The 14,539-nt window shown below is 41.3% G+C and overlaps 1 protein-coding gene across 3 annotated transcripts in view; it reads left to right on the top strand.

Moving 5' to 3' along the window:
* ZFYVE28 (zinc finger FYVE-type containing 28) overlaps positions 1-11,415 on the top strand; it is a 164,564-nt gene extending 153,149 nt beyond the window's left edge. For all 3 annotated transcript variants that reach the window (XM_075499623.1, XM_075499622.1, XM_075499621.1), the window contains 2 exons: positions 8,069-8,172; positions 9,110-11,415. In XM_075499623.1, the coding sequence (XP_075355738.1) occupies positions 8,069-8,172; positions 9,110-9,241 (236 nt within the window). In that variant the 3' untranslated portion in view covers positions 9,242-11,415. The remainder of the gene's footprint in view (positions 1-8,068; positions 8,173-9,109) is intronic.
* The last annotated feature ends 3,124 nt before the right edge of the window (positions 11,416-14,539 follow it).

Below are 14,539 nucleotides of genomic sequence, written 5' to 3'. Positions count from 1 at the left end.
AATTAATGGTAATAAGAAAAAGAAAGCAAGCCCAGCAACCTGAACAAATACATGAATAGTTTTAAGATTCTACTGAAGGTTCCAGCCTCTACTCAGATTATGAAGATGAATCACTTGTTTTCATCAGATTTCTCATTCTTACTGTATATACCACCCACCAGCTGGTCTGGGTCATAAAATAAATATGAATGTTTATTATGAGCAAACTGACATTGGCAAGGGTATAAGAGTTAAATCCTGTGGCCTTCTGAAGGTTGAAATACAATAAACTACAGATTAATTGGCATTCCAAAACAAAAGCATTTTTGAAAGTACAGATGAGCCTATGATATATATGTTCCTCTTTGCTGTCCTAATGCTCTAGGACTTTTTTTTGAGGAAGCATATGTATTTATACTTCATAGAGTATAAAAAGCACTATATTTTTACAGGGAGAGAATGTAGAGCAAATACATTTATATTTTTCTAGAATAGAAGATGAATTTATATAATATTCCATAAGTAAGTTTGAAATATAGTAAAATTTCATGTCCTGGTTGTATGATGGAGAAGATGACCAGTAGGGACAAAGTTCTGTGTGTAAACTCAAAGCAAATGGTAGTGGCAGCTGCTCAGAAAAAAGCAGGTTGGGCTCTTTGCTACCAGTGGTACTTGCTCTGAATTGCAGTAATAGCAGAAGGGGCCTGTGTCCCGGGACCTTTTGTGGTACTGCCTTTCTCCCAGTGTCCTGGTGAGCTACAAGCCAGCACGGGGGCAGGGTATTGGGAAGTTCCTGAGCTCCAGCTTGGACAAACCACTGTTGGATAATAAGCTGACGAAGAAGTTTGCATGGGACTGGGATTGGGCAGCATGGGTCACACACAAATTAAAGGAAACCTCCACACTTGAAAATGCAAGAAAATTACTCTTAGTTAACCTAGTATAAATGTATCCCTGCTGGGACAGAGCTGTGTCATTCTTAATATGTATTACAGCTTTAAAAAAACAAACACCAAGGAAGTAGAAGTTTGATGTCTTTCTGCCATTTATGCGTCTGGGATCGTGTTTCTAGCCCCAACACAAAACTTGCTTTGTATTTGCCAACAGGTATTTGCCCATATATATACATAGATAAACACACACACAGAGTAACTTCTTTTTTTTGCCTTGATGCGGATTTTTATGTATTCATTTCTTTATCAATCTGTAAATGTGATCAAGCATAAGTCCCTGCTCACCATATTTGGCAGCATTATGTTTGTCCTTGTGAGCTTGATGATTTTAATAGTGAACTTTGGCAAATCTGAGTTTTGACCATACATGTATTTTTGGGTAATTTATTACTCAGGAAGATTCATCTGTTGCAATTGAAGGAAGGTGAATATTTTTTAGTTGTCATTGTCATGAAGTTACAGGCTGGCTAAGAGAGTGAGTTACACTTCTTGTCTAGGAATAAGCATGAGACATCTAGAAATCAGAAGATTTTCTCAAGGAAAAACAGAAAGCATTATGAAGCTGTTGGTGCTCCATGAAAATATTTGCTGTAGCATGTCAGCTCTCTTCGCAACCATATATTCATTTTCACTCCTTATCCCTCTAGCATCTGTACAGAACTGCCTTGCTTGCTACCGCCTAGTTATAACTCCAGCCATAATGGATTTGCTGTGGCTGCCAGTACAAATATCTGTTTGTGCCAAACGGTGTTAGCATCTGTTTGCTGCACAACAGCATGCTATTTCTCCTTGATCCCTTTCCATCTCGTAATATTCCAGCCCACCCACTTTTGTCTAGTCACAAGTCCTCACTGCTCTCCAACCAGCAGCACGAGCACAATTCAGTAATTTATGGTCCCAAGGCTCGAGCTCTTGTTCTTGTTGCAGTAAGAAGTCACAAGGTCAAGAAAACCCACCCATGCTACTGTATGTGCAGAATCTAATCACCGTGAGTCTAGAATTAGCTGTCAAGCCTAGCTGAATGCTTCAGTTTTTCTTTTTGTCCTCTACATGTCTATGGCTACTCTATTATTTATAATGATGACCAGCAACACTTTCTAAATGAAAGAAGTTAAATTGTTGCACAGTTCAGTGGCCAAACATATTCTGTCCACATAGCTTTTTACTTTTTCCTTATTCAGCAGCTCTGCTTACACTGTGCGAGAGAAGACTCTAGCATCAAGTTTTCCATATTGAGGCAATGTTTTATAATTAACTGAACATATTTAATCATGCATGTAAAATTACAGGAGTTTGTACAGTTTTTAGGTTGTATTGCAATAATTTGATCTGACTTACGTTTTAAGAACTTGCTCAGAGCCTTTTACCTTTTCAAAGACTATCCCTCTCTGTCAGCACAGTGTGGAACTTGTTGAGACTTCATTGCAGGAGGAGAAAAGATCCCGTTAAGTACTGTAAAGCACAGGCTTACTCAGCTCCACAATGACATAACTGGGATTTTGATTAGGTTTGGAATTTTTGTCCTGAAATACACATATTGAGTGTTCTTCTGGCATGTAATGTGTAGATCTACATTACCAACTTCCTTCTAGTTTATAATTGTTGGTAGCTCTTACAGAGAAAGACTCCTCGTAATGGTTATATGGAAGATCCAAGTCTCTGGTCCATCTGATTTAGAGTGGAGATTTGAACCATATCCCAGTGGAAGTCAGTGTTTTCTATCAGAGTTGTTCCATTTTATGTAAATAATTATTTTGCCCAAAGAATGAGTTGCTGATCACGTACCTGTACAGAATGGACACAGGATGTCATCATTCAAGGTCACGTGGAATCAGGCAGAGCAGAGGCTTGAGCCCAAGTCTGTAAAGCTCCATGCTTTGGTGAAAGCTTTCTAGATTTGCACAGAAACTCCATCCTAAGAAAGCTGTTTGACAAGAGCTGTCCTTGAAGCTAATAAGTCTGTACCTCTGTCTTCTCCCTCACCCACGAAATTTTCATCAAATAATATTGTTGAAGCAGAAAATTTATTTTTATTGAAAAATTGCAATCCAGCTGTAATCAACACTGAATCTGTTGAGCAAGGGTACAGATTACTTTGGTACAACTGCCTCCTAGGAATCTTATATGAAAGTCAGAGATGGCCCAGAATGACATGCGGAAAATTATGTGTGATAAGGGACAAAAAGGTTCATCTTACTGTGGCAGTTGAAGTGAGGGGTAAAGTCTTGTCACCTTAGTTCTCTACCGTCCATACGTAAAACTGTGAGAATTTACAATTCCTGCTTTCATCAGAAGAGCTACAGCAAGCCCATCTGACCTTTTTTGCAGCTGTGAGGGTAATGCACTTCGACGGCTGCAGTGGTGTAAGTTCCACAGGCTGCTGTAGGAACAGCCCTCTTAAGGTTAGTTTGGTAAAAGCAGAATCAGGATTACGCATGATGTGCTCTAAAATCTAATATACATCGATGCAGGAGGAACTTTCAGTTTGAGTTCTGCATTAGGAATATTTGATAAAAGCAAAAGATGCAGAAAGGCTCTTTTCTCTGAATTGTCTGGTCATAACGCAACCACCACCATAAGCTTAGGGTTTAGTAGCCGCTGTTCAACAGGGAGTTGTGGTGTGCATGTTTTCTGATTTGTTTTCTACCAGAGTATAGATTTGCTAAATTGGGCCTTCTGCAAACTCCAACAACTTTGGAGACTATTTCCCCCCCCCACCCCCTGACCCAGTCTCTTGTGTCTCAGCACCACTGAATGAACTTTCTGGTCTAACCTTGTTTGCATCAACACTGTTGATGGATCCGGGTCCAGGCTCTCTTCTCCTTATGTTGTGGGACACAGAGATGCTCTCCTTGGTTTTGTAAGATTAGATGGGATTGCAGTAGATCTATTGCACATACTTAAAATGAATTTGCATGTGCTTTTTGACAGTGTTTACAGCATCTACAATTTTTATCATGATTGTGGTTTTCTTAAAGCTCCGGCATCTTGGATTTATGTGAGATTTTTAACTTCTATAGAACAGAAAACTTTTTTAGCTAATGAAGTTGCAGAGACATGTAGAGGTGAATTCTAAAAGCTACAGCATAAAACGAATAAAAAGACTATAAAATTTCATGATTTATGGGAGATCGTAATGCAAGATTTCTGAATAGCTAAGAGTTGGCAATACTGTTTCTCCTTGTTAGATGTCTTTTTCAGTCTTCACACTATTTAATTTTATCTTGTGCCTTTTCCTTTCTCTAAACTTGTTTCTTATTCATTTAAATATGTTTGTCTCTTCCTTTCTCTGCCTTTTTTTCTGTACATGCTTTTAATGTTTTCTTCTAAAATTCATTTCTGTAGTCTTTCTGTCTCGTTAATCCCTTCCCTCCCTTCCTCCTCCTCTTTGATGTTTGTGCTGTGGTCTTCATCCATTTCCCAACAGACTTCTCTTAACTCTCATTGCATGATAAAGCAGTGGGCCAATTAGTCCACGAACAAGGTTTTCCCTCCATTCCTTGTACAAATCCCCGAAGCACAGGCAGATAGTGCTTTAGAGACTGGATGTTTCCATTTGCTACTGCATGCAGAGCTAATGGAGCAGCGTAGCCCGGAGAAAGGCTGTAACATGAAAAGCCTAGGGGTGCGGTGCTGCTGCCCTGTTTCCAGCACGTCTTCAGGCTAATGCTAGGGGTTTAATTTGTGTAACTCACTCTGCTCCTCATATTGAAGCTTTATCCCCTCATGAGATGGCTCTTCAGAGAATATTTCAAAAACCTGTTCTATAAAAAGGCTGATGACTCAATCGGTAATATATGTAAGTCAGAAAGGCTGCTCCCAAGGTTGAGCGAGATGAGGCTTGTGCAGGGACCTAGGGGTGTTGATCCCATTGCCACTGGGGCTTGCACGGGCTAAGAGAGACCGAGTCATTCAGGGCTTCATCCTTCCTGACAGTGTGAGCACTTCAGCTTCCATCAGGATTGTGTTCAATTTCTTAGCAAGAGCATACTCTCAAAATGAAGCCTCTGTGTTTGTACTCAGTGTAAGGACTTTTTCAGTCACAACTGGAAGCAGAGGCACAGGGCTAATGGCCCAAAGCTTCTTATTTCGAATGTTATTTCCGGACTGCACCACTGTATGATTTTGGGCAAGACATTTCTCTCCTGATTTCTCCCCACACAGACTTGCTGACTGTAGCTGGGTGATGAGGATTAAAGCAATTAATGTTTGTACAGCGTTTTGAATGTTAAAAGCCGTTACATAACGAAGTGTTACTATTTGGGGGTGTGCTGCAGTGCAGCTGAGCTCGGTGCGAGCAGTCGGGATGTTGAGGGCACTACAACCCAGAAGCGATGGGGCACGGGGCTGGCCGCATAGCCCTCTCGAAGGGCCTTACTGTTGTCGAGTCACTGTCTGGGGGGAAACGTGCCCTTTAGCTCACTCTGCTGAGGCGTTAATTTAGTGAATCAGCTGATGTGACACCAACATGGAGGTAAAGGGAGTCCCTCTAATGTGGGGGACCATTCTGTAGAGAGGGTTATACTGTTTCTATACATTGAGTACCACTAAGATGTGATTTATTTTTTTAAGCAATTATAAAAACAAAGTTTACAGATTAATTCATCTGGCAGTCAAGTAATTCTGTAACCATGAACTATGGATTATATGACTATTATGAGTTTATAAGGTCATTATTTATCAAAATAAATTTTCCGTTTCTCATGGTGGTTTTTTGCAATTTTTCTTTTTATTTAGCACTGGAGACAATTAAATCCATACAAGGTCAATTAAAAAAAATAACTTCTTCAACATTGCAGTTCAAGGGCAACAACAGGAAAAAAAAAAAAAAAAAAAAAACCAACAAACAAAACCCAAATGGTAAACACCTGATAAGAAAGCTGCTTTCTGCTGATGAGCTCCAGAGTCTTTGTGGTGGGGTTGCGTTAGCTTATAATGTGTCTGGACTAATCATGATCTAAGGGAAGGAGTGATTATGGTACTAGCTGCTGCGGAAGTTGTAGTTCATATTGACATGCTGCAGTTTGTACAAAAAGAGCCTGTGTTTTGTGGCTTTTCTGTGAATATTAAAATTAGTAACTAGCTGAACATGGTAGCCCACATGATAATACAGTTGCTAAAGCATCAGTAGTAAAGTAGGCATCTTACCAAACCTGCTTCTACCAGCTCTGTGTTCATTTGGGAAGGAGACCTGGTGGCACAGAGCTTGAATAACTTCCTAAATTTTGCTCTTTAAAATTAGTGAAAATCAACAGAATGGTTAAATCCCTGAAAACATAATCAAGGCTATGTAGTGTAATGGCATGTTTTAAACAGGAGTATCATTATTGGCTCGGTTATTTTGTTTGGAATATTTGTGATAAACCAAGCAACCTCCTGGATGGAGAAAATAGAGATGCTCCAAAGTCAGCAAGTTTGCCATGGTCAGAGATTCCTGTGAAAGTGGTACAAAGTTTTCAAAATTGACATCACATTAGGAGTAAGTTTCACTGGGCAGGTTACATGTAGTAGCTAGGGAGGTTGCAGAGAAGAAAAATCCCTTGGTTTCATTGCTATTAATGCTTCGACTTAAGCTGGCAGTCCTGCATCTAGTCCTGCATCTGCTGCCATAGGAAAGCCTGCTTTTGCAGTCGGATTTGGTAGCCTTGTGTCCCCACAGAACACTTTCTGGTGAACTGTTCCCAGGGATGAGGTGAAGGCTGCTATGCACAACCTCCTCTTTTTCACTACATCGGTTACTTCTTTGCACACAGACTTTGGTTTTGGTTGCTGTCCCTATAGTTGTGACCTTTATCAGATGAGTTAGTTCATTAAATGAAATATTGCTTCCTTAAACTAGTTTAACTTCCAAAATAGTTTAGAGGAGCCCATAAAAGCTGAGTCAAGATTTGAAGTTCTCTTTGTTTTTATTAATCTGCTTTTTGAACATTTTCTGCATTGAATGCTATATCCTTTTTACTTTTAATTTGACAAATGTTGCAATGTGACAAACACGTGCAAACTGGTCATGGTTATGTTTGAAGAATACAATGGATTTTTCATTTAATTATCTTCTTTCTGCCTGTAGCTGTAGCCCTCTTGACCTCTGCATTAACTGCACCATATATTTTGTTGTTTGATAATATGCTCCTTGAGGCAAGGATCTTGCTTGTCAGGTTAATAAATCAGCAATTGCATGGGTTGCATACTGTAAATAATACTCGGAGAGAAGCTGCATGCAGGAAACTTGGGTAAATACATCCAGCAGTTCATGTTAACTGTGTCCATGGATTCCTTCTGGATGGAACTTGCTTTGCCTTTCATCAGATTTTTAACAACTTAAGCAATCAGCTACATCATTTCTACACTCATAGTTTTAGACTCTCTGAGGGTCACGTCAGCCTGTCGCTAGCAGAAGCAGCTCAACAGAAGTGAGCCTCCTAATACCCTCTGCTTTGCCAAAACCTAATCATTTCCCTGCTTGGCTTTTATGAGAAGTTAGAGAGCTCACAGGAGAAATAAACAACTGAAACATGCTGTTAGGGATAATGGTCGAATTCTTTCTCTGCTAAGTCTCGTAGACTTGATTTTGTGGTTTTGTTGTAGTTACTGGTGACTTCCAGTAAGAGTCCTAATAGCTTAGCAGACCGTAATCAGGCTTCGAGTTTATTATCTGTAGAGTTCTTTGCCTCATTGCAGAAAAGCAATCAGCCTTTCTGTAGGGAGGGCTGAAGAGGCTGGGAATGATCTCAGCTCTAAGCTTGTTTTGATGGCTGGTTGCATTGACAAAAACACCTGTGTTCCAGCTCTGCTTTAATAGTCTCCTGTCTTCATACTTTATTTTGCTTATCTCCTTTTCCCTGCCACTTTCACTTGAATAGGATATATTTCATTTTGAGTCCAGAGCTGCCGTGTGCCGTTTCAGTGCCTGCTGTGCTCTGCCCAAAGGTGGGTGCCTGGCAGAGAAGGGGGAGTTGAGCCCTCTCGGGCATCCTGAACTCACCTACCTGCCTGTTTGCAAAGCACCTTGAGAAACTCGGATGAAAGCAGCTGCTGTTATATTTTATTCTCCCTACTCCCTTGAGGATCTGGTAATTGCGTGTTTGTTTTTATTCCCTTTTGATTTATGTTCCCTTTTGTTGCTGTGTTTCTGACAGATCCTCCTGACTGGGTTCCAGATGAAGTCTGCAGCTACTGCACTGCGTGCAAGGCTCCTTTCACAGTTATTCGCAGGAAACACCACTGTCGGAGCTGTGGCAAGGTAATGACTCAGTCAAACGTGAGAAACTATCTGCCAAAGAGAACAGAAAATTTATGCGTATGACAAACTCAGCTGCACAGCAAAATGCGTGCGCTTGGCCAGGGTTTTCAAGTCACAAGCGTTTTTGTATGTCTTGGCTATCAACTGCTCAGCTTATGTTTAGAAAGTGGGGGGAGGGTTTTGACTTTTATACAGCAATAAGCATGTGCCTTCTAAAAAGGCAAACTACTTGCTGAGATCCTGAAATGAACACCCTGAATCCAGAGTCACTCTGGACTACTGCTCTGAGCTTTAACGAGCCGCAGCAGCCTGCCCTGCGAGGGGTGATGCACAGCTCAGCTACAGGGACAGCGTGTCCCTTTGCTTTCTTTCTAAACCTTTGCAGGAGGACTGCAGTGTGTAGGGCTGCTGCTTTGCAAGTTTGTGGGGGAGGAAGAGGGAGTGAGGGAGAATAAAGCAGTCATGTGCCTCGGGAAGCCAGAAATCTGCAGTCCCATTTTACTTGCTTGCTGCTGTACAAGTCAAAAAGGAAGAGGGTAGAGAAGCTGTTTTTGTGAACTTTATAGTGGACTTGCAGGGGTAGGAACTTTGGAGATATTCACAAATATTCCCCTAGTCTTTCTTTAAAGCCAGTGGAGAGAGATGCTGCTTTTTGTCTCTGGTGGAGCTGCCTTCCCCTGCGACCTGCAGAGACAGACAGGCCTGTTTCACCCTGCTTGGGCATTCGTGTCAGAGAGGCTAAGCACAGTCAGATTAATTGGTCATCGGGCTATGAATTGCCTGCAGAGGGCTTTCACTTGCTGTGCTGAGGGAGGTTGGTGTTGCCGATTCACAAGAGCCCAGCGCGTACAGTCTTGAAATCCCCTCTCTTGAAATCAGTTTTGTCCCATCCAGTTCGTCAAAGGAACTAAAGTGAAATCTCTCTCTTGTTTTTCAGATCTTCTGTTCCCGCTGTTCCTCCCACTCTGCTCCATTACCTCGTTATGGTCAGATGAAGCCTGTCCGTGTTTGCACTCACTGTTACATGTTCCATGTCACTCCTTTCTATAGTGACAAAGCTGGTATCTGACATATTAAACTACTGGCATGTCTTCTGGAGTCTTACACGGACTGATAAATTTGACCTAAGCCAAGAATTAACTTGAAAGAGGGACCCTGTGAGGGCATGTAGGCTTTGACATCCATTATTATAAATTTTGTACAGACAGTTTTTATTGCATTTTACTAAGCTGCTAAAGGGAAATATGAAGCGTCTGTAGCTCTCAGGCTACAGTACAGTCTTCCATAAATTTATAACATTAATGTTACGATGCCATATGCAGAACAAATGCACTGTGTGGAAGGAAATGGGGCTCAGAATTGAACAAGCATTGCTGCTTATCTTACATGCTAGGAACAGAGTAGCCGGTTAACTAGTCCATCCCAGCATATCAGTCCCAAAGCTCGGACACTTCTGTGCTCACTAGAATACCAGCATGGCTGTGGATGTCAGCGCTCTCCCTCCTGCTGCGGTTTAACTTTCCCATTACTAGATTTTTGCTACCTATGCTAGGATTAATTAAAGCAAAACTATTTCAAATCTATATTCAATATTTACAAAGGCAAAATTTTCTGTGAATCACATAGGAAGCACTGAGGGTCCTGAAACAGTCTGTTTCTGTTGCCTTTCATTTACCAAGCAGAGCAATAACTCAGAGTTGTCTTCTAAAATTAAGTCTACAACTTCCAGTTCCCTATTTTGGAGTTTTGAAAGTATTTATAATCTGCATCATTTATGCTAAATCCTGTTAATAAAATTATAACACAGAGCTTTGGTTTCTATATCAGCATTTCAAACTTAACAAACTTCAGAGGAAATGGTTACCAAATGAATGAATTAATATTAAAATACATATTTTTGAAAGAGTTTAGCAGCAAAATTCAGTAGACGTGACAAATGATTTCTCCCATACTGAGTTTTTTAAATGGCTTTTAAAAGGCAAATACATAATGATGCATTCAAAAGGTCCTACAGAATGGTCAACCGGAGAAGGGTACTTGTCCACATTTGGCAGAGTAACTGTGTAAAATATTGCATACTGTTACTTCACTCATGCTAACAACTCAGAAGACGTTTGTATTTATTTGAAACACCAGGGATTAATTTTTGTCTCCACTTGGAGAGGAAAGAAATAAGACTCACACGGATTCATGCTATGATCTTGCACAAACTATTTGCAGTAAGAGCTCCGTGAGCACTGAGGTTTCAAAGGCGTTTGGACAGGCTTTGAGTTAGCCACATGAAAAGCAAGACAGTGTATGCTGTGGTTACAGAGGAAACAAGATCAAGAGCTCTTTGCTGTATCCCCTTTCCTGACTCGCAGTGTTACACACTGTGTTTCAAAGTGATAAATACAAAAAAGGATGAGGAAGTTGTTTGCGGTATCATGCTCAAGAAAGGTTGTCATTCAAAATGATAAAGCAAAACTGGCCAGTGTTGATTTTTTTTAAAAAGAATTTGTTTCTGGGGACATTCCCTTTGTTAAGTGGTTTAATATTCAGTGTTAATGAGCCATATAAGGGTACAACAGTTTGGCACTACTGTCGTTTTGAATCAGATGAAACAGCTTCACTTAGTTTATGTGTAATGCACAAGCCTTATGATGCTGTTTGTAGACAATGTCAGCTATGATGTGTTATCCTCACCTTATTTATATTTTTTTAATTATTATTATTTCCCTGAAATCCTTCCCATGGAATCCTTGAGTTGGCGCGTCGGCATTCACCAGAGTTTGGAAAGGCATGGGGTTGGGCGATTGGTGGGAGGTGGGTAATGTGGTGCAAGCAAAGATACCTATTCAGGCTTAAATCTCAGGCTTCACATTGCAATGATTATTGCAGTTTTATTTTTAGAAAAAACAACAAATGTAATGCTTCTTTTATAGGATAAAAAAATACAACAAACTTCAATTGTGAAATAAATATGCACAAAAAGTTGCTTCTGTGAAAAAAAAATCTTATTTAATGGACTGAATATTTATTCAAGCTTGTTTTTATTTTGTAAATGCTGTAATTCAGAATCATTTCCATAAATATGATATTTAAAGATCTCAGACACTATAGTTTCTTATGTAAATACAGACTCCTATTTCTCTTACTGAAAAGCACAATGACTATATCAATACTAATATACATTTGCCTCAAGGAAGACTTTCATCTTGTAATCTCTTCAGATAATTAAAGTGTCAGGACTTTATACTTCCATGTGCTGGATTGCTCTTTCATTTTGGGGTCTGTTTACATGGAGTGACAGCTGCCATGCTGTCAGACAAACTGGCCTTAAGTTTTTCTCACTTTTGCAAATAACATGAAAGAAAGGAGTTTAAATTTGAAAATGGAAGTCGCCTGTACAGAGAAGGGGTGGTAAATCAAAGCTGGAGTACTAGCCTGTCACTTAACATTGCCTTGCGCTATCCCTTGCTACCAGCTGCAAATCTCCCTTCCCGAAATATCTTGTGTCAGTGGCCACTTCACACATTAGGCATATTTGATCTGCCTGTGTCATATCTGAATAATCTTTTCTGTGGGGGATACAAATCTGCAACAAAAATACCGCTCCTTTTATCTACCTGCAGTTATTCTTATGAAGGATAAATGCCCAGTGCTGATTTGTTCTGCCCCTTGTATGAGATAGAACTGTTGTAGGTTTTATGAGAATGAATTTTATTCTCCAGAGGACTTAATGCATGGCTTTGGGATGGCATTTCACTGAAGAAAAATCATGTTACAGATCTGTGACATTAGGGTCTCAGCTTCAGAGATGCAACAACAGGAAAAATTTATGGGAAGTCTGCACACAAGTTTAAGATCGCATTTGAGTTAACATACATAATATTTATGGGCAAATAATGCTGCCTTAAGGTGTGTATAAATAAGTGAACAGTAGAAATTTATCCTAAAGGGACCTTTTAAATGAAATTTACATCGCTTCAGGGTTTTGGGGGAAAAAGGGCATCTCTCTTCTCTAAACCACAACGCGTTCCACAGCAGTTTTCCTGTTGGGGATACCACAACAGGAGCGATACAGGGTAATAAGGTAAGAGCAACATTGCCAAAGGTGGCAGGAATTCACCTGGTGTTGGACGCCCCTGTATGACAGGTTCCCTCTGAATCAAGGCTGTTTTCAGAAAAAAAAAAAATTACAGTAAACTCTGAAGTGATCCTTTCTGGATCTGTGCAAATCATACAGTGTTTCCTGCTCTCTCCTGGTTTGTAAAGGGAGGTGGGATATCAGGGCTCCCTCTGCAAAGAAGGGAACTTCACTAAAAAGACCCACCTCTGCTTCCAGAGAATACCCCTGCCCAAAAAGCTCAGAAATACTTTAAAGCTGTCACACGGCAGCTCAGTGAGGAGGAAGCTGGATGGAAGCGATGGGTGAGGAAAATGACCTTTGTGTGTCTTGTCTAACCCGGGAGGACGGAGGAGGACAATGGGGTGCATGCATGTGTGGTCGTGCCTGTAGACGGTGGGGGGGCACGAAGGGTGGGCTGCGGTGGAAGCAGGAGACTTGACTGCAGGAAAGCTTCAACTACAGCCCTGTCACAGTCCTGCCTGGGAGCTGGAGGAAACCACCAGCACTCTCAGTGTCTCGTCCCCAGCTGAACTCGCTGTCAGTTTATGCAAAGTCAAAGCTGCTGGGTCTGCATCCTCCGGTTTCTGTGGCAACCCCGATAGCATCTCTCCACCGAGTGCCAAGACTGCAGCGCTCCGTTCCCGCACAGGCAGGCACGGAGGCTTCTGCTTGCTGCTTCGTCAGAGGGATTGCGATTGCTCAAACATCTTTATTTGTAATGGAGATTTATGCTGCAGAGTCAGATGCTTACCGTGAACTCTATTTTCTGATGAGAACATTTTACTGAATTATGCTTTATTTATGTTGCTTGTTTGGAAGAAATCTCCTCTGTGGGCATCCTTTTGACTACTTTTGAGGGTTCTTTAGCTATTTTCCCTTCCCCTCTTTCACCTTTTACCCCACCCCATCACCCAGCTTTCAGTTTCTGCTGTGTATAAACTAGATGTCTCATGTAGCCTCCTTGGGTATCTTCCAGATAGTGAAATATTAGAGGCAATATAAGACAGTTCAAGGAGCTTTCATCTCTATTGCTTCCTGATCTTGCCCTTCAAGTTCCCAGGCACAGGCTCATTTCCAACCCTCATTTGGTGTCCTTGTACCTGCAAGAGCATCCTGCCACACAGGTCCTTCCTGGCTGCCTGAGCTGCCATGGGTTTTGCACCAAGGTGTTTAAAGTCCTGCAGTATTCCTGTACTTTGTTGAGGAGAAAGGATGGACCCTAAATCCCAGGTTTTAATAGCTGTTAGTAACTTACAGATACTGCAAAGACCGTTTTTTTTTTTTTTTTTTCATTTGGCTCTCTCTTCTTTGGTCGTAAACCAAAAAATGGCAAAATATTAGGCCAGAAGGATGAAGAGCAGAGGACTTGTTACAGCAAATCTGGAAGTGTGAAGATGATGTTTTAATGAAATAATTGGTCTCTTTGAAAACAAGCTGTAACTGCATGTGCTAGGAATGCTGGGGCTCATGCATAAAACAAACTGGGCAATTAGTCTTTCATGAACTCATTACGTTTCTTTTTTTCACTAAACATGAAGGCTCTGAAGTGTAAAGTATGATTTTTCCCTCATGTTTCACTCAAAGGTATGAAGTTGATTAGTCTTCTGTTCGGTTTTTCTCTGCAAACAACCACCAGCCTGTTAGGGCTCCGACTGAGCTTGTCTGCAAAAGAGAAAATTCTTCTGCATCCAAAGCCACGCGGCCGACAGCGGGGCCTCCAGGCCTCCTGCCTGCTGCGTCGGGCGCTGCTGAGCCGCAGCGGTGGGTGGCTGCGTGCGCCTGCGGGCACGAGGCAACCGTCCAGGGAGCTGGTGCTCAAGTCCCCTTGCTCAGCGATGCTGCCGTCTGCTCTTCCTCACGAGCATGAGATGCCCGACACAGCCCGGGATGCGAGGGACCACTGCGCCTGGGAATGCCAGAGCCAGCCAGCATTGAGCTGTAACTACCTCAGATATTACAGAGATTTTACTTTCTGAAAATAACCCCATGCCAGGCACTCATAACACTTAAGCAAGCACTACACTCATGTCTTACACTAGAAAGTCTTATTTATGTATTTTTGCAGTTTTACATAGTTCTTCACAGGGCAATAAAATGTTACTGCCATGACTTTTTTATTTGCTGAGTTAATAATAAAAAAAATAAAACAGCAGCAGGGGAGGGTGTTTGAGATGCCTGCTTTCCAGGTAGTATTTCAGCAGTGGCCAGCATTCAGGTTTGTAGCTGGAACTGGGCTGCGGTACCGATGGGCTTGTC

Source organism: Mycteria americana, chromosome 4, assembly GCF_035582795.1.
Source record: "Mycteria americana isolate JAX WOST 10 ecotype Jacksonville Zoo and Gardens chromosome 4, USCA_MyAme_1.0, whole genome shotgun sequence".
NCBI classification, from domain to species: Eukaryota; Metazoa; Chordata; class Aves; order Ciconiiformes; family Ciconiidae; genus Mycteria; species Mycteria americana.
This window is presented reverse-complemented; position numbering and strand designations above follow the sequence as displayed.